Raw genomic sequence first — 20298 nt, forward strand, 5'->3', positions numbered from 1 at the left:
GTAAGTCAAAGTCATGAGATTAAGAAATAGAAATTATGAGGTCATACGTAATAAACATGAGATAATTGAAATGAAACTGAAATAAAAAGTCAAAGTTATGGGATGAATTTTGTGTTCAATCAAAGTAACTTTAGCTGTCAGAGACATGTAGAGTAAAACTAGCATAAAATGTCAATTTTCCCGAAGTAAAGAGGTACCTCAAAACTATACTTAAGTACAGTACTTAAATACATGCCCTTACAGTAATATAATGTAGAGGATGCACAGTTATGGATAGTTTTTTCCAAACTATCCAACACAGTCGTAAGGTAAGAAGTGGTCCTTTAAAATATACATTTTTCTCTGCGGCGGACTTTAAATAGTTTCGTCAGCTGACTCCATTACTGTTATTTCAGTCTGCAATTATCTTATCTATTCATTAGTAAACTAAAGACTAAATTAGCCCCTTTTTATGCATCTCATAGTGACGATACATTACAAACACAAACTGGGTCGAGACTGAACTAATGATTACTAATGAATGATGACTGAACTGATTTAATGGCCATGTAGTCTTGTACCACATATTGTAATATAGTATGACGTATAACATCAAGTAGTGTACAGGACATAATACTTAGTGATATGGCACCAAAATCTGATTTTACTACAACAAAGAGTTACAAGTGAGGAGAAATAAACAAACAACTGCGCACCATAAAGAATAGAATGCTTTATCTATTTATTGATTGATAGTGCCTGTTTATGTCTATAAAACATACAGTTTAAAATACAATCATAGTTAAAGATATAAATCAAACCCTCTCTTAACCCCTATAAAATAAAAATCAGATAAATACAGAATATTATCACTTTCATAAACCCATACAAATGGCCGACAAAACAAAAATACTATTGAAAGACACCATACATTTTTTTTTTTGCTGCTTCATGAGTGCTCTTTAAATAATTCTCATGTTTGTCTATGTAAATTCTCCACCCTACGACAACAATACATATAAAGACAATCTGGAAAACATGTTCATGTGGCACCATGAGCAGATGTTGGAAACTGCAATTGCGTTAAACAGAAAACACATACAATATGTTTTAAATTAAAATAACAATAACATGGAGCAGAAACATATCAAAAGAATCAAGTCAAAGTTAAAAAGTTCCTTCTGGTAGCTGTTGCTGATAATATTGAAAGTTTGGGTTAACGGCCCTCAAGGCACTGTGATGGCATGAATGTGCAACTACGTATAAAAATAATTCAGAGAAGTATCTGGAATAAAACTGTGAAACTCCTACATTTCCCATCAGGCAAAGAGAGGTAAGTACGCCCCAACAGACATAAGAAATGAATCAACAGAAAGAGAATTAATCACCTCACTCATGATTGTGTACATTCATAATGCACATTTGGTCTCCATATTGCACAAGTGTAAACACTTCAAAATATCATATTAATGCTTCTCTTAAGCCTTCTGTATGTGTATTTGGCTCAACTCAAGATAAGACAAAGGCACAGCGTCTTGCTTTGAATGTGTGAGTGTTGTTTTTATAGATATTTCCACTAGGCCTCAATGGCACTGGCACTTCCTCAGCAGTGTATCAGTCGGACTTCACATTTCTCTTTTTTTATTTAAAAGTCATTGTACCATATACCTCCCTCTTCCACTTTTCACTTACTCTCACTCACACTCTCTCTGTACACACACGCATACACAGCCCCCTACTTTACCCCAACCTTGCCACACACATGCACACACTCTCACTCACACACACACACACACACACACACACACACACACACACACTGAACGTTCATTTGCACAATTGCACTGTAAATCTATGAGCCTCCTTTCTTCTCTCGTGTGCTTTGTGAAACAGAATTATTCCACCGTCACAGACTTGGCCAAGTTTCTGGGAAAGTCAACCTGCAAAGCCAGAAAAGCAGTTTGTTAGATGAATCACCTGCGATCAAGACTGTACACTTTTTTAACACGCTGTATAACAAGTATAACTGGGAGAGACGTGCAGGAGTTTTGGACCGCTGGGACAAAGAGGTGTTCAGGCCCAGGGCTAGCTGGTTAGCATGCTAACTTCAGCAAATATCTCTGCAACACAATACATAGACATCTTTGACAAAACCAAAACTGTTATTTCTTCGCATTCTATTAAGATTTTAGTCAATGCTTTAATGTTTTAACTTAAAATTCTTACTTTTTGCACCTTTAAGTTTTGTTTCACATAAAGTGTATTCACTGTATGTTAACTTGTAAACATGCACCTCCCTTTCAACACAAACATTAGCAAGCTAAGAAAAGGTAAAGAAAATAAATAAGAGTGACAGCTCTCACAAAGGTGTAAGAAAATGCATGAGTCACTGACCAGTTCCTGTCCTGATAAAAAGAGTTGTTGTTGGATATACGTTATTGTTTCACAAGTGTGTAAACTATGTAAAGACGCAGTGTGTGTCCAAATTGGTGAGAGGGATGTCTTTTAAAATATACGATTGACAGTATGTAAAACCAAGTAAAAAACATACTGCCCACACAGATATTAAAGTGCTGCCTGGTTAGCTGGTCTCCACTACCACTGTACAGTGTATTAATAATTAATTAACTGCAGGCAGAAAATAGCCTCCCAGACTCTGTGCTGCATGTTAATCAAATTCCACTGAAATGTCGAAATTATACTTTGATATTCATTATTATTATAAAATTAAAAAAACTTTCACCACGCATTTCAGGTTGTACTGCCCAGTGCAGGAGCATTGCATTAAAACTGATGCAACAGTAACAAAAGCCTGTGCACATTAAAGCAACTGAACACATCTGCATAGCAAATTACACAAGCACAAGGTGTTTTGTATATATGTATATTCCTAATCAGTTTTTGGGTTTGGACACCTTTAATATTGTTATAATTTTCACTGCATAATCTTGATATCGATAAGAGGCGATATTTGTTGGCCTTTTCAAAATCACATGATAAATAATTAAACTGTGTCCATTACAGTGAGTCAGATGTGTTTTCAATCAAACGCAACCAATGATATTTCCTGCATTTAGACGTGAGCCACAGCATCTAAATATGAGGATTTTGTCCTGATAAGATTACATAGCAAATAATACATTGTTTATCAGATCTCCCCATTTTTAAATCCCACACACTGGACTTTGCTAGAGCAAAAATCATTTCAGTTAAAATGACTTTTTTCCTATCGGGTAAGAATATGTACAGAAAGCTTGAGTCAAAAACTGTGTCGACTACTTACGTCAAATCCTCGCAGGACGGCCAAGTGGAAGGACAGGAGCTGCAGGGGGATGACACTGAGGATGCCCTGCAGACAGTCCACAGTTTGTGGCAGCTCGATGGTCTGGTAGGCATTCTTAGTCATCTCAGGGTCATCCTGGCAGCAAAGGATGATGGGCCGACCCTGATGGAGAGAGTAAGATTGACAGTCAGTCAGTCAGTCAGTCAGTTCATCTTGTTATATTTGTGTGAAATTGCATGTGTCCAGGTGTGGGTTTTAAACGTATTATAGTGAACTATAGAAAACTGGACTTATGAAACAACAAAAACTGATTGAAACAATATTGTTTACTTACAAACCTAACTAACATACAATCAAAATATATAGGGATCCTCTTTGGTTTTAGTCTTTGTCAAATTTAACAACTGAAAATGCAAAACTATGATGACTCCAGCGTGTTTCAGGTCTACCACGTGCAGAATATGTATTTTCAGGACCTACCGATCTGGCAGTGACTTGCTGCAGAGCATTCTGACACTTGGTGTAGCAGGCGTCTCTCATGATGATCATGATGACTGGCATTTCTTTGTCTATAAGTGCCAGAGGACCGTGCTTCAGCTCGCCGGCCAAGATGCCCTCTGAGTGCATGTAAGTGATCTCCTTGATTTTCTGCATTAAGACAATAAAAATAAAACTGTCTCAGTAAATTATCCTGGGTGATAACAGTACAACAAACAGTACAACTGTATTATTTCACCAGAAGTTTCCTCTTTGCCCTCATTTTTTATGTTATTCTCAGAGAAGTACATTTTGACAGACTATTGTGCCATTCTCAACTCACCAGAGCCCCCTCTAAGCAGGTGGCGTAGTGGAAACCTCGGCCCATCACCAGAAGAGACCTTTGCTGATACAGCTCATTGGCGATGTCCTTGATCTTGTCATCCAGTGACAACACCTTCTTGATGAGCTCTGAGAGAGCAGAACAATGAGCGAATGTTGAGAAGAAGGTAAGTAACAGTGAGAACATGAGCGCACATTTTTTAAACAAAACAAACTGTATCTTGTCAGCTTTGTTCGTCAGCGGGGGAGCATCTGGTCTGTTGAGACGGATTGTGATTGTGATTTTCTGGTGTTTGTTGGACTGACCTGGAAGCACCTTGAGGCTGTTGATGATCTCTAGTCTTCTCGGCTGTAGGGAGAGCCTGTCCTCGCTCAACATCAGGGCGAACATGATGAGGGCCACAAACTGGCTGGTGTAGGCCTGGATCACAAACATAAAGGGACACTCATGTAAGTCTAAGCTGTGCTGAACAGTGTATCTAACAATCATCATGCTGCTGGATACTTTATGTTTAAGTCTCTTTTGCATATTGATGTTGCCAGATTCTAAAAAGATGTAAAAACCTACAGGATGTACAGTGTAAACTATACCTTGGTGCTAGCCACTCCTATCTCAGGCCCAGCATTGACGTGGACTCCGCAGTCTGTCTCTCTACAGATGGAGCTGCCCACAGTGTTGGTTATGCCCACTGTGAGAGCACTGTGATTCTTGCAGTAGCGTAATGCCATCAAGGTGTCGGCTGTCTCTCCTGAGGAAGCAGAGGGAATGAAAAGATATGCTTACAATGCAGAATTACAGCCACTGCGAGAGGGGAAAAAAAGGTGAAACTTTATTTTACAGGTCTGGAAGTTTCATGGTTAGTAGTTGGTTTCTGCTTGACTTCTGATGATCATGCCATATCGACTTCCAAGTAGCTTCTGTCTAACTTCCCGTCAGCAGGCCACCTAACTGAAGTAAATTGTTGCAGCTTAACTTCCAAACTAGTCTTTCCGCCCAACAATGCAGGTCAGCAAATTAAAGTACATTTTTAAACCATTACACTTTCATCAATTCAACAATCACAATCAGGCTCTCTCTCTGTTTCTCATACACACACACACACACACACACACACACACACACACGATTGTAAATATTAGCTTTTTTTCCCGTGGTTTTAGTTTTTCATTTTAAGGTAATTATTATGGCGTAATTTCAAATACATTTTAAATATATCACTTGGAAATTTGCAGACCTGTAAAATTAAGTGTTACCGGATAAAGAAAAATAGACCGATGATACTGTGAACAGATTTCACACAGGACCTGACAGTGTGAAGGAAGTTTCTGTTTGAAGCCAGTTTTATGGTCAGAATTATCTTTGGAACAAAAAATGACCAATTAAAATCCAACAAAACTGAGTCAGAAGACAAAAAAAAATATCTCCGTGGGCCTCCATGTTGTTTTGTGGTGTCCTCACCTGACTGGCTGATGAAGAAGCAAACGTCGTCTCTGAAAACAGGCGTGTTGCGGTCAAGGAAGTCGCTTGCCAGCTCCACCATGACAGGCAGCTCGGTCAGCTCCTCGAGGATCTGTCTGGTCTGAAAGTGAGGGAAACAAAAGCAGCAGTTTAGCCTCATAACTACTGTAACTGTATCGTTCTAAGAAAATGTTCATCATCGTGCTCATCCCCGTTTTGTGATTGCTCTACTCACAGCCACTGCAGCGTGGAAGCTTGTCCCACAGCCAATCATGATAAGTCTCTTGCAGCGTTTGACTTCCTTCAGGTGTTCCTTCAGTCCACCAAGAACCACTGAGGAAAACAGAAGATCGTGACATTAGTTAAAACAGTCGATCCATTGCAGGTCCTCCCTAAGAGCTACTGCACACATTTGAAACATAATTACTCAAGAAGTGCCACGTTATCTTATATAAAATGTGCATAGTGCATATTTAGGAAGTAATTCAGGTACCATCATCATTCTACCTGCACATGCATATAACTGTATATTATGAGTGGTGTTTACTCTGTTTGATGCTGGAAGATATGGGTGACAGAGCTCCCATTTTAAGCTGAAGTGATGTGCAAATAAATGTTTTAGTCTCTAGTTAAACTTTGTCTTTTTGAATGTCAAGTTCAAATGATCACGCTGCAGATCCTGTGTCCTGTATGGGTTTCTGCTAATATTGATTCAAGGTGTTCAGGTGCTCGGCATATCCTTAATATGTGAAGGGCTGGGCAGGTTGTGGGATCACTGCTCACCTGTGTTGGACTCGAAGCAAATTCGTCCTCTCATGGTGTTGACTATTGACTCCGGCTGCTCAAAGATCTCCTTCTGCATGAAGGATTCAAAGTTGCCTGTAAAGAGGAGGAGCATTTATTTAGATCAGATTTAATGGTCAATACTCCTCATGACCTGTGGGAACATGCTGAATGTTTCCCCTCAAAGAGAAACAAAAACAGGTATTATGGAGATTAATCTGTGGTTTGTGTTGGAGGAGGCTGACAGCAGTATTGTGTTTTCACTTTTAGCCAGCAGGGGGCGAGCCAGTATAAGTCTACAGACTAGAGTTGATTGGTCGCTGCATGCAAACAGTTTGTTAATGTTTTTAAAACCATTTATCAAGCAGATGTTTATCAAACATCAGTTGCAATTATACAAGTGCCATCAAAGTAATGTTTATAGATGAACTACACAATATTTATGAACTTTTTACAAAGTATTATAAACATCAGTCGCAACTGTACGATCAACTGTTGCTTGGTAAATGGTTTATAAAGCATTTCATTGTTCGTTAGATTAAATAACTATTTATTAAAGTTTAATTAACTATAAATGTACTATTTATTAATGATGGTGTTACCTAAACTACAATAAAATAAATGTATCGTCCTCATATCCACCAGATAACAAAACTGTCTATTGGACTTTTGTCTGACCTTTCATGATCTGTTGCAGCTCCATCTGCAGGGTCTGGATTGCCCTCACTGGGTCCTCACCAGCCCGCCGGTTCACCCTGTGGATGGAGAGTTTCCCGCTCTTCACCACAGCAATGTCGTCATCCTCCATGTACAACACCTTGTTCGTGTGCTCGATGATGGCGCTGTGAGTTCAGACAGGATGGACACTGATGACGAGGTTTTGCAAAAGTTTGCTCGTACTTGTGAGTGACGGACAAATGAGAATTCAAAAAATGTGGTCCCACACAGTGAATTTGTGTCTCACCTAGCGTCAGAGGCAAAGTAATACTCCACAGCTCTGCCATCCCCCACAGAGTTGATGCCGTTGGAGCAGTCTGGTCGGTTATGGCTGTTCTTCTCCTGGACTCCCTCCTTGAAGTGAGCTACTGGATCAAAGGTCAGAGGTCAGAGGTCACGCAGTGACTTTGAATGACTAAAACAATCAAGATGTGCTCATCACTTGAATTCTTCGTCCTAACTACCAGATGCAGTCGGGTCACTGTGTGGAAATTGGGTTCTTCATGTCGTGAAATTCTGATTTTATGGTAAGATATCATAGAGGTGGAACATTTGACTGATAACAGCAGATATCCACAAGACAGAATAGAGCACCTTAACATCATTATATGTTAGATTTGTTCTCTTTTGCTGAATTTATTTGCCATTATCCGCAGAATACATGTCAAGGAAATCTTTTAGATTACTTCACAGCAGCAACACACTGCCGACTGAAGGATGACATCTGCAGCAGATCCACAGTGAAAGAAAAAATGCTCAGGTATCTCCGCAAAATGGGGGTCAAAGAGGATCATCTTTTGAGTTAACAATCAATCTGACGTATCAAAGAATCAACATGCTCTGATTTAGAAACTTTGCTACAGTATTTTATATATTGTTTAAACATCAAAACCCTTTTAAAGAGGTGTGGTTAATCGAGATGAAGCTACTGTATAACATGTTTTAAAATGAGAGGGCAAAAGAGGACTGAAAGGTTTTTGTAAACCATTAAAACGACACACCCTGCTTGTTTCCCTCCTGGCCCCAAACCACCTAACTCTGGACTCTGGACTGATCTGACTTGAGCCATTGAGAACCATAAAATTTAAGTAAACAGATAACACAGTCCTATGCAAAGTAGGGACAAAGAAGCAATGGCAAGACATGCAGCGGTGTTGCTCACATGATTTCACAAACTCTCTCGTACACTCTAAGACTTAGGACCATTTTCCTTTTAAATCATACACAGAAATCCCTGGCAACACAAATGGCTTTCTAAGAAAGTTTTTTAACAGAATTATTGCACAATAAGTGACAGAGCCACAAAACATCTTGTATTACTTTCACAGTTAGCCAAGAGCACTGGAATTTGTTACAGAACATCTGAGAAAATCAGTAGTTAGAGAAATAAAACACTTTTGTCCGAGAGGAAAGGAAAGACAGACAAAGGCTCATTTCATGGGAGGCATGTCTGCTCTACAAGACTACTTTCTGCATATCTACATGAATCAGAAACTGTTTCAACTTATAGCACCTTGAGTAATAACCATTAATGATAAGTTACCCTCTAACAAATCTACCTGTGGAGCAAAAGCTTGTATCTCTCTCCTCTGTGCCACAGAGCGCCATTATTGTCCAAAAACTATTGAGGCACGTCGCTGCACATGGTGACCTGTTCCTTCATCACGATGAAGACGGGCACTGTAGTTTATTTTGATTTGACTCCTCAAACACAGTCCTGGGGCTGTAAATACTCACCAGTGCACCTTATTAGCGGCTTAAAATAGAACTTAATATTTACTCCTGTTTGAGTTTGCTCAGAACTACAGTGCCTGGCTGTTTAAGGATTATTTGGTCTTTTGGTTAAATTAAATAGAAGCAGAGTACAGGGTTTCTGGCACAACCTCACAGCAATTTAAATGAAAAAATACATCTGAACAGGGTAGGTTTGAAGCAGAAAACAACATCTATCTATTGACTTTATATTGATGATGTTTTTGCTTCATACCCACCATATTTAAATGTTGTTTGTCATGTGTTTCAGGATGACCCTGATAAAGGCCACAAGCCAAAACGCATTGATCTAACAGTAAAGTTGTTCTATACTATAAATTACCAGTGTTACTTGAGTTTGACCCCTGTAGTCTTTCTCTGAAATAAAAGTATAGACTGAATCACCGTGACGTCACGCTACTAACCACAGTCACTTCCTGATTGATTTGCATTGCAAAGAAATGTGAAATCAGCAAACTAACCCTAAGTGCTGTCAGCTGTACAGCTGTTACAGCTGTAACCGTAATATTTAAATATGTATAGACTTTAACACGGTGGTCGGACCTGTCTGACGTGTCTGCTAGCCTAATTTCATGCACTGTGTTGCTCATTTGCTCATCGCTCATCAACGTGTTGGTCATTTTATTTATTCTGTCGCAAATTAAAGGGGCCATACTGTACGTAAGAACTTCAGTTGAAAACATTCAAAAATGATCTAAAATAATCACCAGCATGTGAATCAATAGCAGTTTTGACATTATGATGTCTATATATTTTAGACATCATCATCATATTATTGAGACATCTTTTGAAGTTAGCATGCTAACCAGCTAGCCCCATCCGATCCAATGCTAAGCCCTGCTAGCAGTGTGACCCAAGCACTCCACTGGTCCCCAAGCTCACAGTCCAAGTCTTACATATTGCACCTTTAAGTCTCCGATCTGACGTTAGTGAAAGTGTTGTTATTTGAACGCATCAATTAATGAGATGTATAAACTTTGAAATAACATAATGAACAATGTAATTGGATGTAAGCTACATTATGCAGGTGTATTCGACACGGATGTTATTGTAAAACCCACACTGTGATTTGTTCTATATATTCATGACCCATTTTCAAGAGTTACAACACCAGTAGGAAAGAATGGGTGAGCCACAGACAGGTTGGACAAGTCGGGAGTTGTTGAGAGGTGGACTAAAGCATTGTTGACCTGCTTAATCCTTTTAAGATGTGTTTTAAAATGAAGGGAATACGTTTCCACACAGCAAAAACGCTCTTGAACAGTAAAGAGATGGAGTTGTGCTGTGCAGTATTTCAAAACTTCCTCCTAGCATGGTCAGTCAGGAGTCCACGCGTAGTTTCTTCATTTTATTTTCTATACTTCCTTATTGTGTTGTGACTCAGCAAGCAGCGTCAGAAGTCAAAATCCCTCAATTTGGAAACTCACTAAAACCGTGATTGTTGGAGTGTCTGCACGCAGCTCCGAGACGCAGACGCTATCAGGTGATCATCAGCAGGGACGGGATTATTTTACTCCAACTATTAAAAGATGAACACTGTCTCGTGTGTGTGAATCTCTGTGAATACACTACAGTATGTCCGTGTGCATCTACGCAGCGATTTAGGGTGCAGTGTAAGCGGATAATGGCAGAGACAGAGAGAGTAGAACAGAGCTCACCACTGTTGTACTGGATGGGGATGTTTTCGGTCAACTGCTCATGCTCGCTTCGCACACCAATGAGCAGTGGACTTCCTCTCCTGCCGGGACGAGAATGGAGGGAGGCAGAGACGGAGAGAAGAGGGAGAGAAAGTGAGGTGTGAGACAGGAGAGGATTAGGATTTGCAGACACACAACAATGTCAGATACACACACACTCTTGCAGGGCGTATGACTGTTGAAGCACACATCCGATCCTGCTGTATTATTCCAACCAAAACAGAAGTTTCCTGGCACGTCCTCCCTTTTCCTCCATCTATTAATTTTTCCTCAAATCCAAGCCTTCTAACATTAGTTTTACATCATTTTGTACACAATCCCGAGGTTGAGTTTGTCTCTGTGCGGCTCAGACATCAACCCAATTAGTCCAAATCTCCTCTAACCTGCCTAATCTTCAACATTAGGCAGACTGATCCTCCATTGTCTACATCCCTCACTGCCTCCTTATTGGCTGCTGGTTCCATGTGGGCTTCTCCTATTGGCTGTGGAGGGAGAGAAGGTGCACCCACATGCGGATCTGACAGGTGAAGGAGGAGGGTAAGAGGACACTAGTAACCTCAAGATACATAAAATCTTTACACACTCATCTTGTGACACAGCACACAAGAGAAACTCCTCATGTTATTGAGTTATTATGACAACAACTCTTGAGAAACTGCGTCCAAAAGGGGCCTCTCCTTATTTCTCTGTCTGGATCACTCTTTTCTCTCTGCTCAGCCTCTCTCTGGGGCTCGGCTTCGCTGACGTAAGACCGCTGGTTGTTTTAAGGGGTGTGGGGCTTGCAAACAGAAACATGTGGTCGCTATCCAGTACAGTATTTACCCTGAGGGAGGGAGGGACGCAAAGAAATGGAAGATGGAAAGAAAGGGAATGGAAGAACAATCGATCGGGGAGGAAGTTGAAGAAAGAAAAGCTGAGAAAAGAGTCAAAGTCGGAAAGTAGATCCATCCTCTCTCCCTGCCCCCTGCGAGACAATTCTAACTATTCAACCACAACACTAAATTGAGTTTAGCCAAAGTCATGCAACACACTGATATCAGAATATACGGAAACTAAAATCAAACAATAGACAAGTGACATGCCAAAGTGTAGTATCTTTAGCAGTGTGTGTGCTGACACTGGCACTGCCAGGAAACCACAGGTAACAGCCCTCTTATCGCTCTTCATTTCATTGCCCTTCTGCCCCGCCTTCTTTTTCCCTCTCCTAGTCCTTAGCACCAGCAATCTCCCTTTCACCTGATCCTTAACGGCTCACTGAACCAGGGAAGGTATACAGAGTCAAATAAAATGATGAGAAGTGATTAACCAAGAGTCTTTCTGGCAGGGGCATTTGCCGGAGACGAAACAGGAAACTCTCTAGTCTCCCCGTTAATGAGTCACAGGGAAGGCGGCGTAGGGCCAGCAGCTCAGAGGCCAGAGGCCCCGGAGGGAGAGGGGGAACCTGAATTCAACCTCTGCTATGCTTCCCTCTCTGCCTGGGTCCGAAGACGCAGACAGGCCTGACGCATGCAGGGAATTACATGCACTTGAAAAACAGCCCAATTACCCATTATCATAGGAAAAGCACGTTCCAGAGCCACAACATGTCACATGTAATGGATGTTAGCAGATAAGCCCTGATGACTGAATCAAAGGAGTCTCCTCGAATCATATTTGTGATTGCTTCACAGTGGTAGTAGTAAGGATGACTCAACTCCAATGAGTCTGGCTCGCTGCAAATATACACAACTGAAATGTGAAGTGAAATGTCAGAGCTCTGCGTGTGTGTTTGTGTGTTTCTGCACACTAACCTGGTGGACACGGCCTCTCCAGGGAAATGACGGCTTTTAAACACCAGAGCGAAGGCCCCCTCCTGAGGAAGAAAGAAGCAGAGGAAACGCTGAGTTTACATTAGCTTGATGAAAGACACCGAAGCTGAAGCAGGAACCCTTCTCTAAAAACTGTTCAAAATATAGAGAAAATGTAAATGTTAAGTCAGTCCTGTGTTCCTGGAAAGCATGTAACCTTGAAGCGAAACATTTTCTGAACACAAACAAACGTTTCTTCTGGCCCTGTGGGGTTTGGCCGCTGTGGTGGGGGTGCTGGTGAATGTTGGGGGCAGGCGGGGGGGTTAAGAGAAATAAGACCTCTATTGTATAACATCAGCTGTGTTTCGAAAGCACTGACTGCAATGCTGCCTGTGGTGGTAAGTTGGCTACGAGTGTGTTTGTGTGTGGTGTTGAAGGGGGGGGGGGGGTAAGCATGAGGAGAGGAAGAGGCAAGGGGAGGGTGTCACGGTCGTGGGGCTGTTTGTGGGGTCTGACTCCTGGTTCCCATTACTCCAAATCAAAAATGGCTGCTTTCGCCTCCCGTGTTCCTCTGAGGCCGGAGAGAGAAACGGCTCCAACTGAAACTGTAAAGCTCTGAAGCACGAACAAGTCACACAATGGAAAAGAGAGGCTTGCCTAATCTCACCCCGAAAAAATCTGTTTCTACGAGTGATGATGTCACTGGCGATGCTGCTAGGGCGGTTGCTATAGAGACTGTTTTTGTGATGGTGTACAGGGTTTTAATAGACAGGAAATTTCAGCAGTTTCACCCATTGCTGAATGAACAAATGAGTGTGTGTGTTTATGACCGGCCTGTGACACATTTTATGATGCTAAGCTACATGATGCTGCCCTTCATAGTTACCAGACTAAAAGTTTCCATTTCTCAATGGAGAGCAAAGGTTAGAAAAGACAACTGTGGTGTGTCTCACCGACAGAAGGAGGAAATAGAAACAAAACCCACATTTTGTAATATGACTACAAAACAGTCGCCTGGGACCCAGATGAATGCGTGCTCAGATTTCCCTTTCACGTCTTTGTTTTTTGTTGTGTTTGTTTTGGGCCTATCGCAACCGTCCATCTAATTTGGGGCGGGTTTAACGTGATGACTGACAGAGGATCATCACAGTCATGTATCACACGTTTCACTGCTCTGATTGGTTGTAGGTCCATCCAAAAACGTCCAGTCGCGCAGGTCCTCCCAGGCTCACAAAATTCAGATCAAGCTGTCAATTTCCATTTTATCCCTGCTTGAAAATGGGTCAAGAATTGCCTTCAATTTCATTTGTCACTATTTTTAAAGCACATTTTTAACTAATCATGCTTTTTAAAAAGTGATAGGGCCAAGATCGATCATTTAAAAAAAGTGGTGAGACATGCCCCCAGCGTCTCCAGTGTAAATGACACTGATTGTTGGTATGTGTCCAGAGGTACTCTGGTCTTCGCCCATTGATAATTACCCTTGGCAATCGTAAAAATGAATGATGCCAGGCTAACAAAACAAAGATAAGCATGCTATCACTTCCTGGGCTGCTGTTAAGTGGGTTGGTGTGTTTTTGTGGCTGCAGCAGTCGGCGTTGGAAGTTATGCTTTGCTGTGTTTGAGATACTCACCAGCTGCTGGATGACCCTCTCCACCAGGGTGGAGAAGGAGACGCTGTCAGTCTCTCGGTTGTCGTAAACATATTTGATCAGTTTGGGGATCACCTCTGTGTCCGTCTCTGACTCAAACTCATATCCTTTGGTTTTCTGAGGAAGGCACGAGATACAGTTCATATTAATATAAACATAAACACACTGAGGAGGACCGTCATATATTAAAAGGCTTCGTCAAACATCTTTTAAATAGAACATATTTAAAAGACTACAAGACACAGGGGCTGATTAAGTAATTTCACACTGAATGTTTTATGTGCAACAAGCTACGTAGTTTGAACAGACGTCATCAGTGTCGTTAGCCAACAGCTGTCCTGTTTTAACAAAAATTCTACAACACCTTTCCTTAATATTTTATTCCAGGCTTTTTCCTGAGGAATAATATTTAGCCATATTTAATAGTCTTTGTGCCACACAGTGACATGTGACAGATCACATGGCTTGCTGCTGGCAGCAAGACAAACCAAACTTACCTGAAGGGTTGGTTTAAAAATGGCACTGGACATAATGCAACTTCATTTGTTTGTACAAGAGGAATTCCTGTGAATGCCTTACCAGGTACTCCTTCAGCTCTTTGTAGTTGGTGATGATACCATTGTGGACGACGACAAACTCTGAGAAAGGGCAGCAAGAGTGAACAGATTAGACAAATGGGCTCAATGTAAAATACTTGATCTGAAAACACTCGTATGTTCTCTCCTGATTATAACCATCTGGATTCATTTACATTTTTTAAGGTCTGAAAACAATAAAAATAGAGCTACACCTAGCTCAATATGTCAAATCAGTGAAATGTCTGACAGGGCAGGTTTTTATGATGTAAAAATGTTGCTTTCAACAATGGCATGTAGGCATGTACAGTATGCCTGTAGGCAAGGCAGTAACTAAAATGACACGTATACAGTCTCACCACAATGACCTGGTAGAGCAGGATGGGGAAAGCAGCTAAATATACAAGCAAAAAGTCTACAGACAAACCAGGCGATAAGTTATCATAAATGATAACCAAGTGATATTAGGCCAAATAGATTATACTAATAAGCTGATATAATACACATATGAGTTGCTCAGCAAGATTTTTTTGTGATATGGACTGTCACACTATGGACTTTTATGAGCACACATATCTTGAGCTAAAGCCAAGGTACATTAGAGACACACATGTGAACATGGTGTGCTAATAATAAAGATGTAAAAGGGTCAAATGGACAGAACAGAGGGTGTGTGAGGGAGTTTTAATGAAATGTATATTGTATCATCTTAACCATTTATTTTGATGCTAACCTGAGATGTAATGGCTACATACGAGTCACAGGAAAAAGTCAGAGTAGGGCTTCGACTCCATTATTAATTGTTCAGTCTATAAAATGTCAAGAAATTGTGAACAATTCGTTTGTTCAAAGTGACGTCTTTAAATTGTTTTTTGGTCCAACCAGCAGTCTGAAACTCTTCATTCGCTATCGTACATTGAAAAGCAGCTGATCCTTACTTTCAAAAGGCTGGAACCAGCAATAGTTTGACATTTTTGTTTTAAAATTGACTTAAATGATTATTCGATTATAAAAATAGTCATTCATTAATCCTATTGATCGACTAATCGATTGTAGGGCGCCAACAGAGGCATCTAGATGATCTTTACAGCACAGCTGTATACAGGAAAGCCCCGTCAATCATTAACGCCAAAACAGTTTGAGCTGCTCCGATCAGGGCGACGCTGCAGAGAGCCCCAGGCAAAGACAAACATCTAAAAGTTTTCTTTTATGATGACAAATGGTTGACAGATTTTTTTTCCTGATGACCAAATGAAGCTACTCAGTTTCACTGCAATCCAGTAACAACCATTAATATTGACATTCCTCCAGTATGTTTTGCACAGATAAACTAAGCCTGTGCACGAAATGCTCTATACACTGTATATACCTATATACTGTATGTGAGCATGCATGAAAGTACAGTTGTACATGTTACCATTATCTTTGTCAGAGCGGTGAGGGTGGCTGTTGACAGCGCTCGGCTCTCCGTGTGTGGCCCAGCGAGTGTGAGCGATGCCAAAGTGTGTGCACAGCTCCTCGTCCAGGTCCATTGAGTCTTTCTCTGAACAAATGAAACAAATGATATACTGAAGTAGTGCATGACTCATGATGATTTAATGCATGGATTAATGTGGAATGTACCATTAATTCTTGTTGCTCAACATGCACGAACGATCGAGTCACTCTGAGTATTTATGGTCAGTTCTCACTTAATAGATCATCAAAGGAATGTTAATTCATAGTTGTTTCATACATGAATTAATATGCAAGTTGCTGGCGTGAAAACATGAAAGCACAACGGTGGTCCCTGTACTAGCGTGAACATACTGCGGGGAGTTTTAAAGACTGAAAAATGCAGCAGAAGATGTTCAAAGAAGGGCAGCCTTAGTGTGTTTGATTGATGCTTCAAAATTAGGTGAAAACAAACAAACATAGGATTATGATGTTGAAAAAACACAAACCAGCTAAATGGACAATAAGACAATACTTTGAAACTGACGTGCAAAAATCTTCCAGAGGATCTTTCATGAGAAACATGAATTAAACATGCATGAACTCACTGTAGAGCTCCTCATCCAGAGCCTTGACCTTCCCCATCTTCTTGATCAAGCAGATGGTGTTGCCGTTGAGGTCGGTGGTCGTCTTGTTGGGGCCATCCACAGCGATACCTGCAAACAGGCAGGACGGGGTTGGAATAAATTCTTTCATAATGGGATTTAAAAAAGCACTAAAAAGATTAAGAAGGAGGATTATTTGACGTGATCCACGATTTAATATGTTTGTGCCTAAGGTGTGATTTATCATGGGTGTGTGTTTGTCTGTATGTGTGCAAAGGCGGCATGAATGGACCTTTTAGTTGTGTGACTTCATCTTGCTCAAATAGGATGAACAAACACAAAGTGTGCGTGTGATCGTTATCAAATGTCCACGTGGCAGGATGTTGATCATTGTAAGAAGTCACTGGAGCTGGCTCCTACAGGGATTGTGCCAATAAACTGGCTCAACTTTGTTTATACGTTGTTAAAGGCGTGTCCGTGTGACACCCAGCTCACTGTGTGACATAGCTTTAGTTGTTAGCTGCACTACCAGTTTGTCTTCATTTCACAATTATTGTGTTTTAGAATAAATGTCAAGCATCATGCAGATATTAAGCAATGCTTTGAATGCTGCCAACGTTTCGCTTTTGGAGGACATGACGCACAGGTGCTGCCGAGGAGCACTATAAGCTTTTGTGCGCGGTGTGTGTGTGAGTGTGTATGCGTGGCAATGCTGTGAAGCCGAGTGTCTTACCTGCTGAATCGTACCCTCTGTACTCCAGCCTCTGCAGCCCCTTCACCAGTGTCTCAAATATCTCCTTTCTGGTGCGAGGCACTCGGTAATTCAGGTAGGCAAAGATCCCTTTTAGAGAGGGAGAAAGAGAAACAGAGCTTGAATCCTCCGAGATGCTCAAACCTTGTCCACAGAGTTTACACGAGTGCAGAGAGCACAGTGGCAGCATTATCATATGTTTGTGTATAAGATAAATATATAATTTAGATGAAGGGTACTGGAACAAACTGTGGCCAACAGTTGTTAGACGACACTGAAATAGAAGTTTTGGTTCTGATAGATGATTGCGGGAGATCAGAGAGGGACTGTGTTATTTTTATCATCCGTAATCTTTACCTATCACTTATGTGCTTATGGGGAAGAACAAGATCTCACAAACAGGCTGGATGAAACACCAGAGATGGCATCGCAACTTACAACTCTCTCTTATTCATAATCTGACCATTACTTTCACGATACATTGATTCATCGTTTGGTCTGTCAAATATCAACAACAAAAAGCAGAAATGTAAAAAAGAATAAGTTTCCCAGAGCCCAAACTGACGCCTTCAAATTGCTTTTCTCTTCCAACTAACAGTCCAAACCCCAAAGACTCTTCGTTTACCATCGTAAATGAATAAGAAAGCAGCAGATTCTTACATTTAAGAAGCTGGAATAAGAAAACATTCTAGATATTTGCTTTGACAAGCCCACTGGGGAGATGTTTCATTCCAGTCCTTCAAGTGTCCCCACTGCCCTTTGGTGTTTTTTTCTTTTTCACCCCTGCCTCTAAACATCTTGAGTCGCCACTGGATCAACCAGTTATCCAAATAACTGGCAGTTCATTTTTCCACTGATTAATCGACTGAATCGACTCTAACGAGTCAGTCAAGCTGAAAACTACATGAAAGTAAGTGTGTATACAGTGTGAGGCTGTTGGATATGTTGTCTTTATATACCTGCCAATGTGTGTGTGTGTGTGTGTGTGTGTGTGTGTGTGTGTGTGTAGGAATGTTCCGGGCAGCTCTTGCTCCCGCAGGCACACAGCTGGCCATTGACGGACGCACATTGCGCGCACTGTTGGATCATCCAGGTAGGCAGGCGGCCGTACACTCCCCCACAGCCTTGGCCTCTTCCTTGCAGACACGGGGAGAGGCCGAAGTGCTGATAAAGATTGACTCTCGGCCGTAAACGTCCCTGCAAAAGGTGAATGTTTTTTTCCAACTTGTGGCATTCACTCAAGCTGGTGGCTGTGGCTCGCTTCATGACTGCGGGACAATAAACAGCATCAAGACGTTTCTTCTTGACAGTTCACTGTGTGTGACCGGCCCGTCCTGTCGTCTAGCGAGTGCGCACACTGACACGTAGCAGTTTAAAGCTCTCCGCGCATCCATACAGACCAGAGAGCGGCTACGCTCATTTAACCGTTTCAGCTCCGAAATAAAACACACCATCACCACTAAACCCACAACTGACATCGGAACGACTGCGTGAGAGCAGCACTGACGTGACAAGAGTCCCTCGCCGTGTCGTTTAGGTTACGCGCATGACAGCGGCACCGTGCGTAAAACGCGCAGCCCCTTCCAACAAGTTTGAAAAGACACGTAGTCGATTAAAAACTCACCACACATGGTTCAAGCGGTCGTTGTTGGACACCTTTCTGTGAGAGAATGACTTTCCTGTTCGGAGTGATGCTTCTGCCTCCGCCGTGTTAAATCCAGAAGGAGCCGCTGCACACTCCCACTTCTCATTTAAATGGTGTTTCCTGGAGAGGCGGCGGCCGGCCACACCTCCTCCCGTCCTGTCAGCACAGTCCTGCTGCCTCCCAGGTATTACCATGTCATAGGTTGATAGGCGCCTTTCAGCTTAATTGTTCTGTCATCTCACCTGTTAACGTCAGAGTTTGCCGACACAGAAAGACATGTCACTTCACCTGGCATGTTATAATGGGCTTTAACAGGAAGAGTTGTTTTCACCTGACAGTCAGTCATTTCTTTCTTTCTTTCATCAGTTATTTGATCAAGGTTTGGTCATGGCTTCTTTGTCAGCTTGACCCTTTTTCCACAAACTTCTTGGCTGTAAATGAAGAATGAGCAGAGGCTGCATTATTCAGCAGGAGCCTACATGTTGGGGGGTATTGTGTAACTGTACACTCACAGACTTTTTAGTTACGAACTCAAAAATCTGGTGCTCTGTGTATCTGCCTCTGAGAAGTAGGGGAGTAAAAGTATAAAGCTGTACAAAGGAGGAATACTCAAGTAAAGTACAAGTATCTCACATTTTTACTTATGGTGTCATTCACACTTGGCACACTGGGGACATGTCCCCACCCCGTCACTTTTTAGCATCATTTGTTAACATTTGACTTGGAAATATTTACTTCACCTCTCTCATTCCCGTCCTGACTTATGTGGGTTGCTTCCTTGTCATCTCTGTACATTTCATGGACTCTGAAACATTCACTTCTCTAGAAGCCTGTAAACTGAAAGCATTTTACAATTCAATAAAAATGTTACTTTATTGTAGACTTCTGTTAAATGATTGCCAGGAAAGCAGTTTTATCGAAGTCCCAGGTATCAGACAGATACAGCACATTCAAATGAATCATAACAGGTCAGATTTATTCCACATAAACTTTAAACCAGAGATAACACAACTGTTGACCTCACACATGACTGGATAACTCAGATTTACTTATGTATATATATGAATTATAAACTTAATTTATATTGCACCTTTCAAAACAGTTACAAAGTGCCTGACAACAAAAACTGAACACATTTGAAACACAAAAGCAATAAACACTGGGGACATGTCACCACCCCGTCACTTTTTAGCATCATTTGTTATAAATGTTCTGAAGAATAGTTTGTAATGACGACATGTTAACAGATGAAAATGACTGACGTGCACTTGTACTCTCTATCACGTATCGCCATTGTTCTCTTGACACGGTGTTGAATTTGTGGATGTGATGCATGGAT

General features: G+C 41.3%; 1 protein-coding gene across 2 annotated transcripts; it reads right to left on the reverse strand.

The window, feature by feature from the left end:
* Nucleotides 1-697: 697 nt before the first annotated feature.
* On the reverse strand, nucleotides 698-19060 carry gfpt2 (glutamine-fructose-6-phosphate transaminase 2). 2 transcript variants are annotated; one of them, XM_084353825.1, is made up of 19 exons: nucleotides 18939-19060; nucleotides 17297-17404; nucleotides 16567-16674; nucleotides 15942-16067; nucleotides 14529-14587; nucleotides 13932-14066; nucleotides 12301-12362; nucleotides 10472-10551; nucleotides 7288-7405; nucleotides 7002-7165; nucleotides 6324-6419; nucleotides 5776-5873; nucleotides 5541-5661; nucleotides 4673-4830; nucleotides 4388-4502; nucleotides 4083-4210; nucleotides 3743-3910; nucleotides 3263-3424; nucleotides 698-1919 (listed from the first exon to the last, which is right to left on the reverse strand). In XM_084353825.1, exons 1-19 carry the CDS (start codon nucleotides 18943-18945, stop codon nucleotides 1875-1877), a joined length of 2058 nt encoding a protein of 685 aa, XP_084209951.1. In that variant the 5' UTR covers nucleotides 18946-19060; the 3' UTR covers nucleotides 698-1874. The 2 variants fall into 2 exon arrangements, with proteins under 2 accessions (XP_084209951.1, XP_084209950.1); XM_084353824.1 differs by having other exon boundaries at nucleotides 7288-7408.
* Nucleotides 19061-20298: the final 1238 nt, after the last annotated feature.

Source organism: Pagrus pagrus, assembly GCF_965226575.1.
Source record: "Pagrus pagrus genome assembly, chromosome: 5".
In the NCBI taxonomy this organism is placed as follows: Eukaryota; Metazoa; Chordata; class Actinopteri; order Spariformes; family Sparidae; genus Pagrus; species Pagrus pagrus.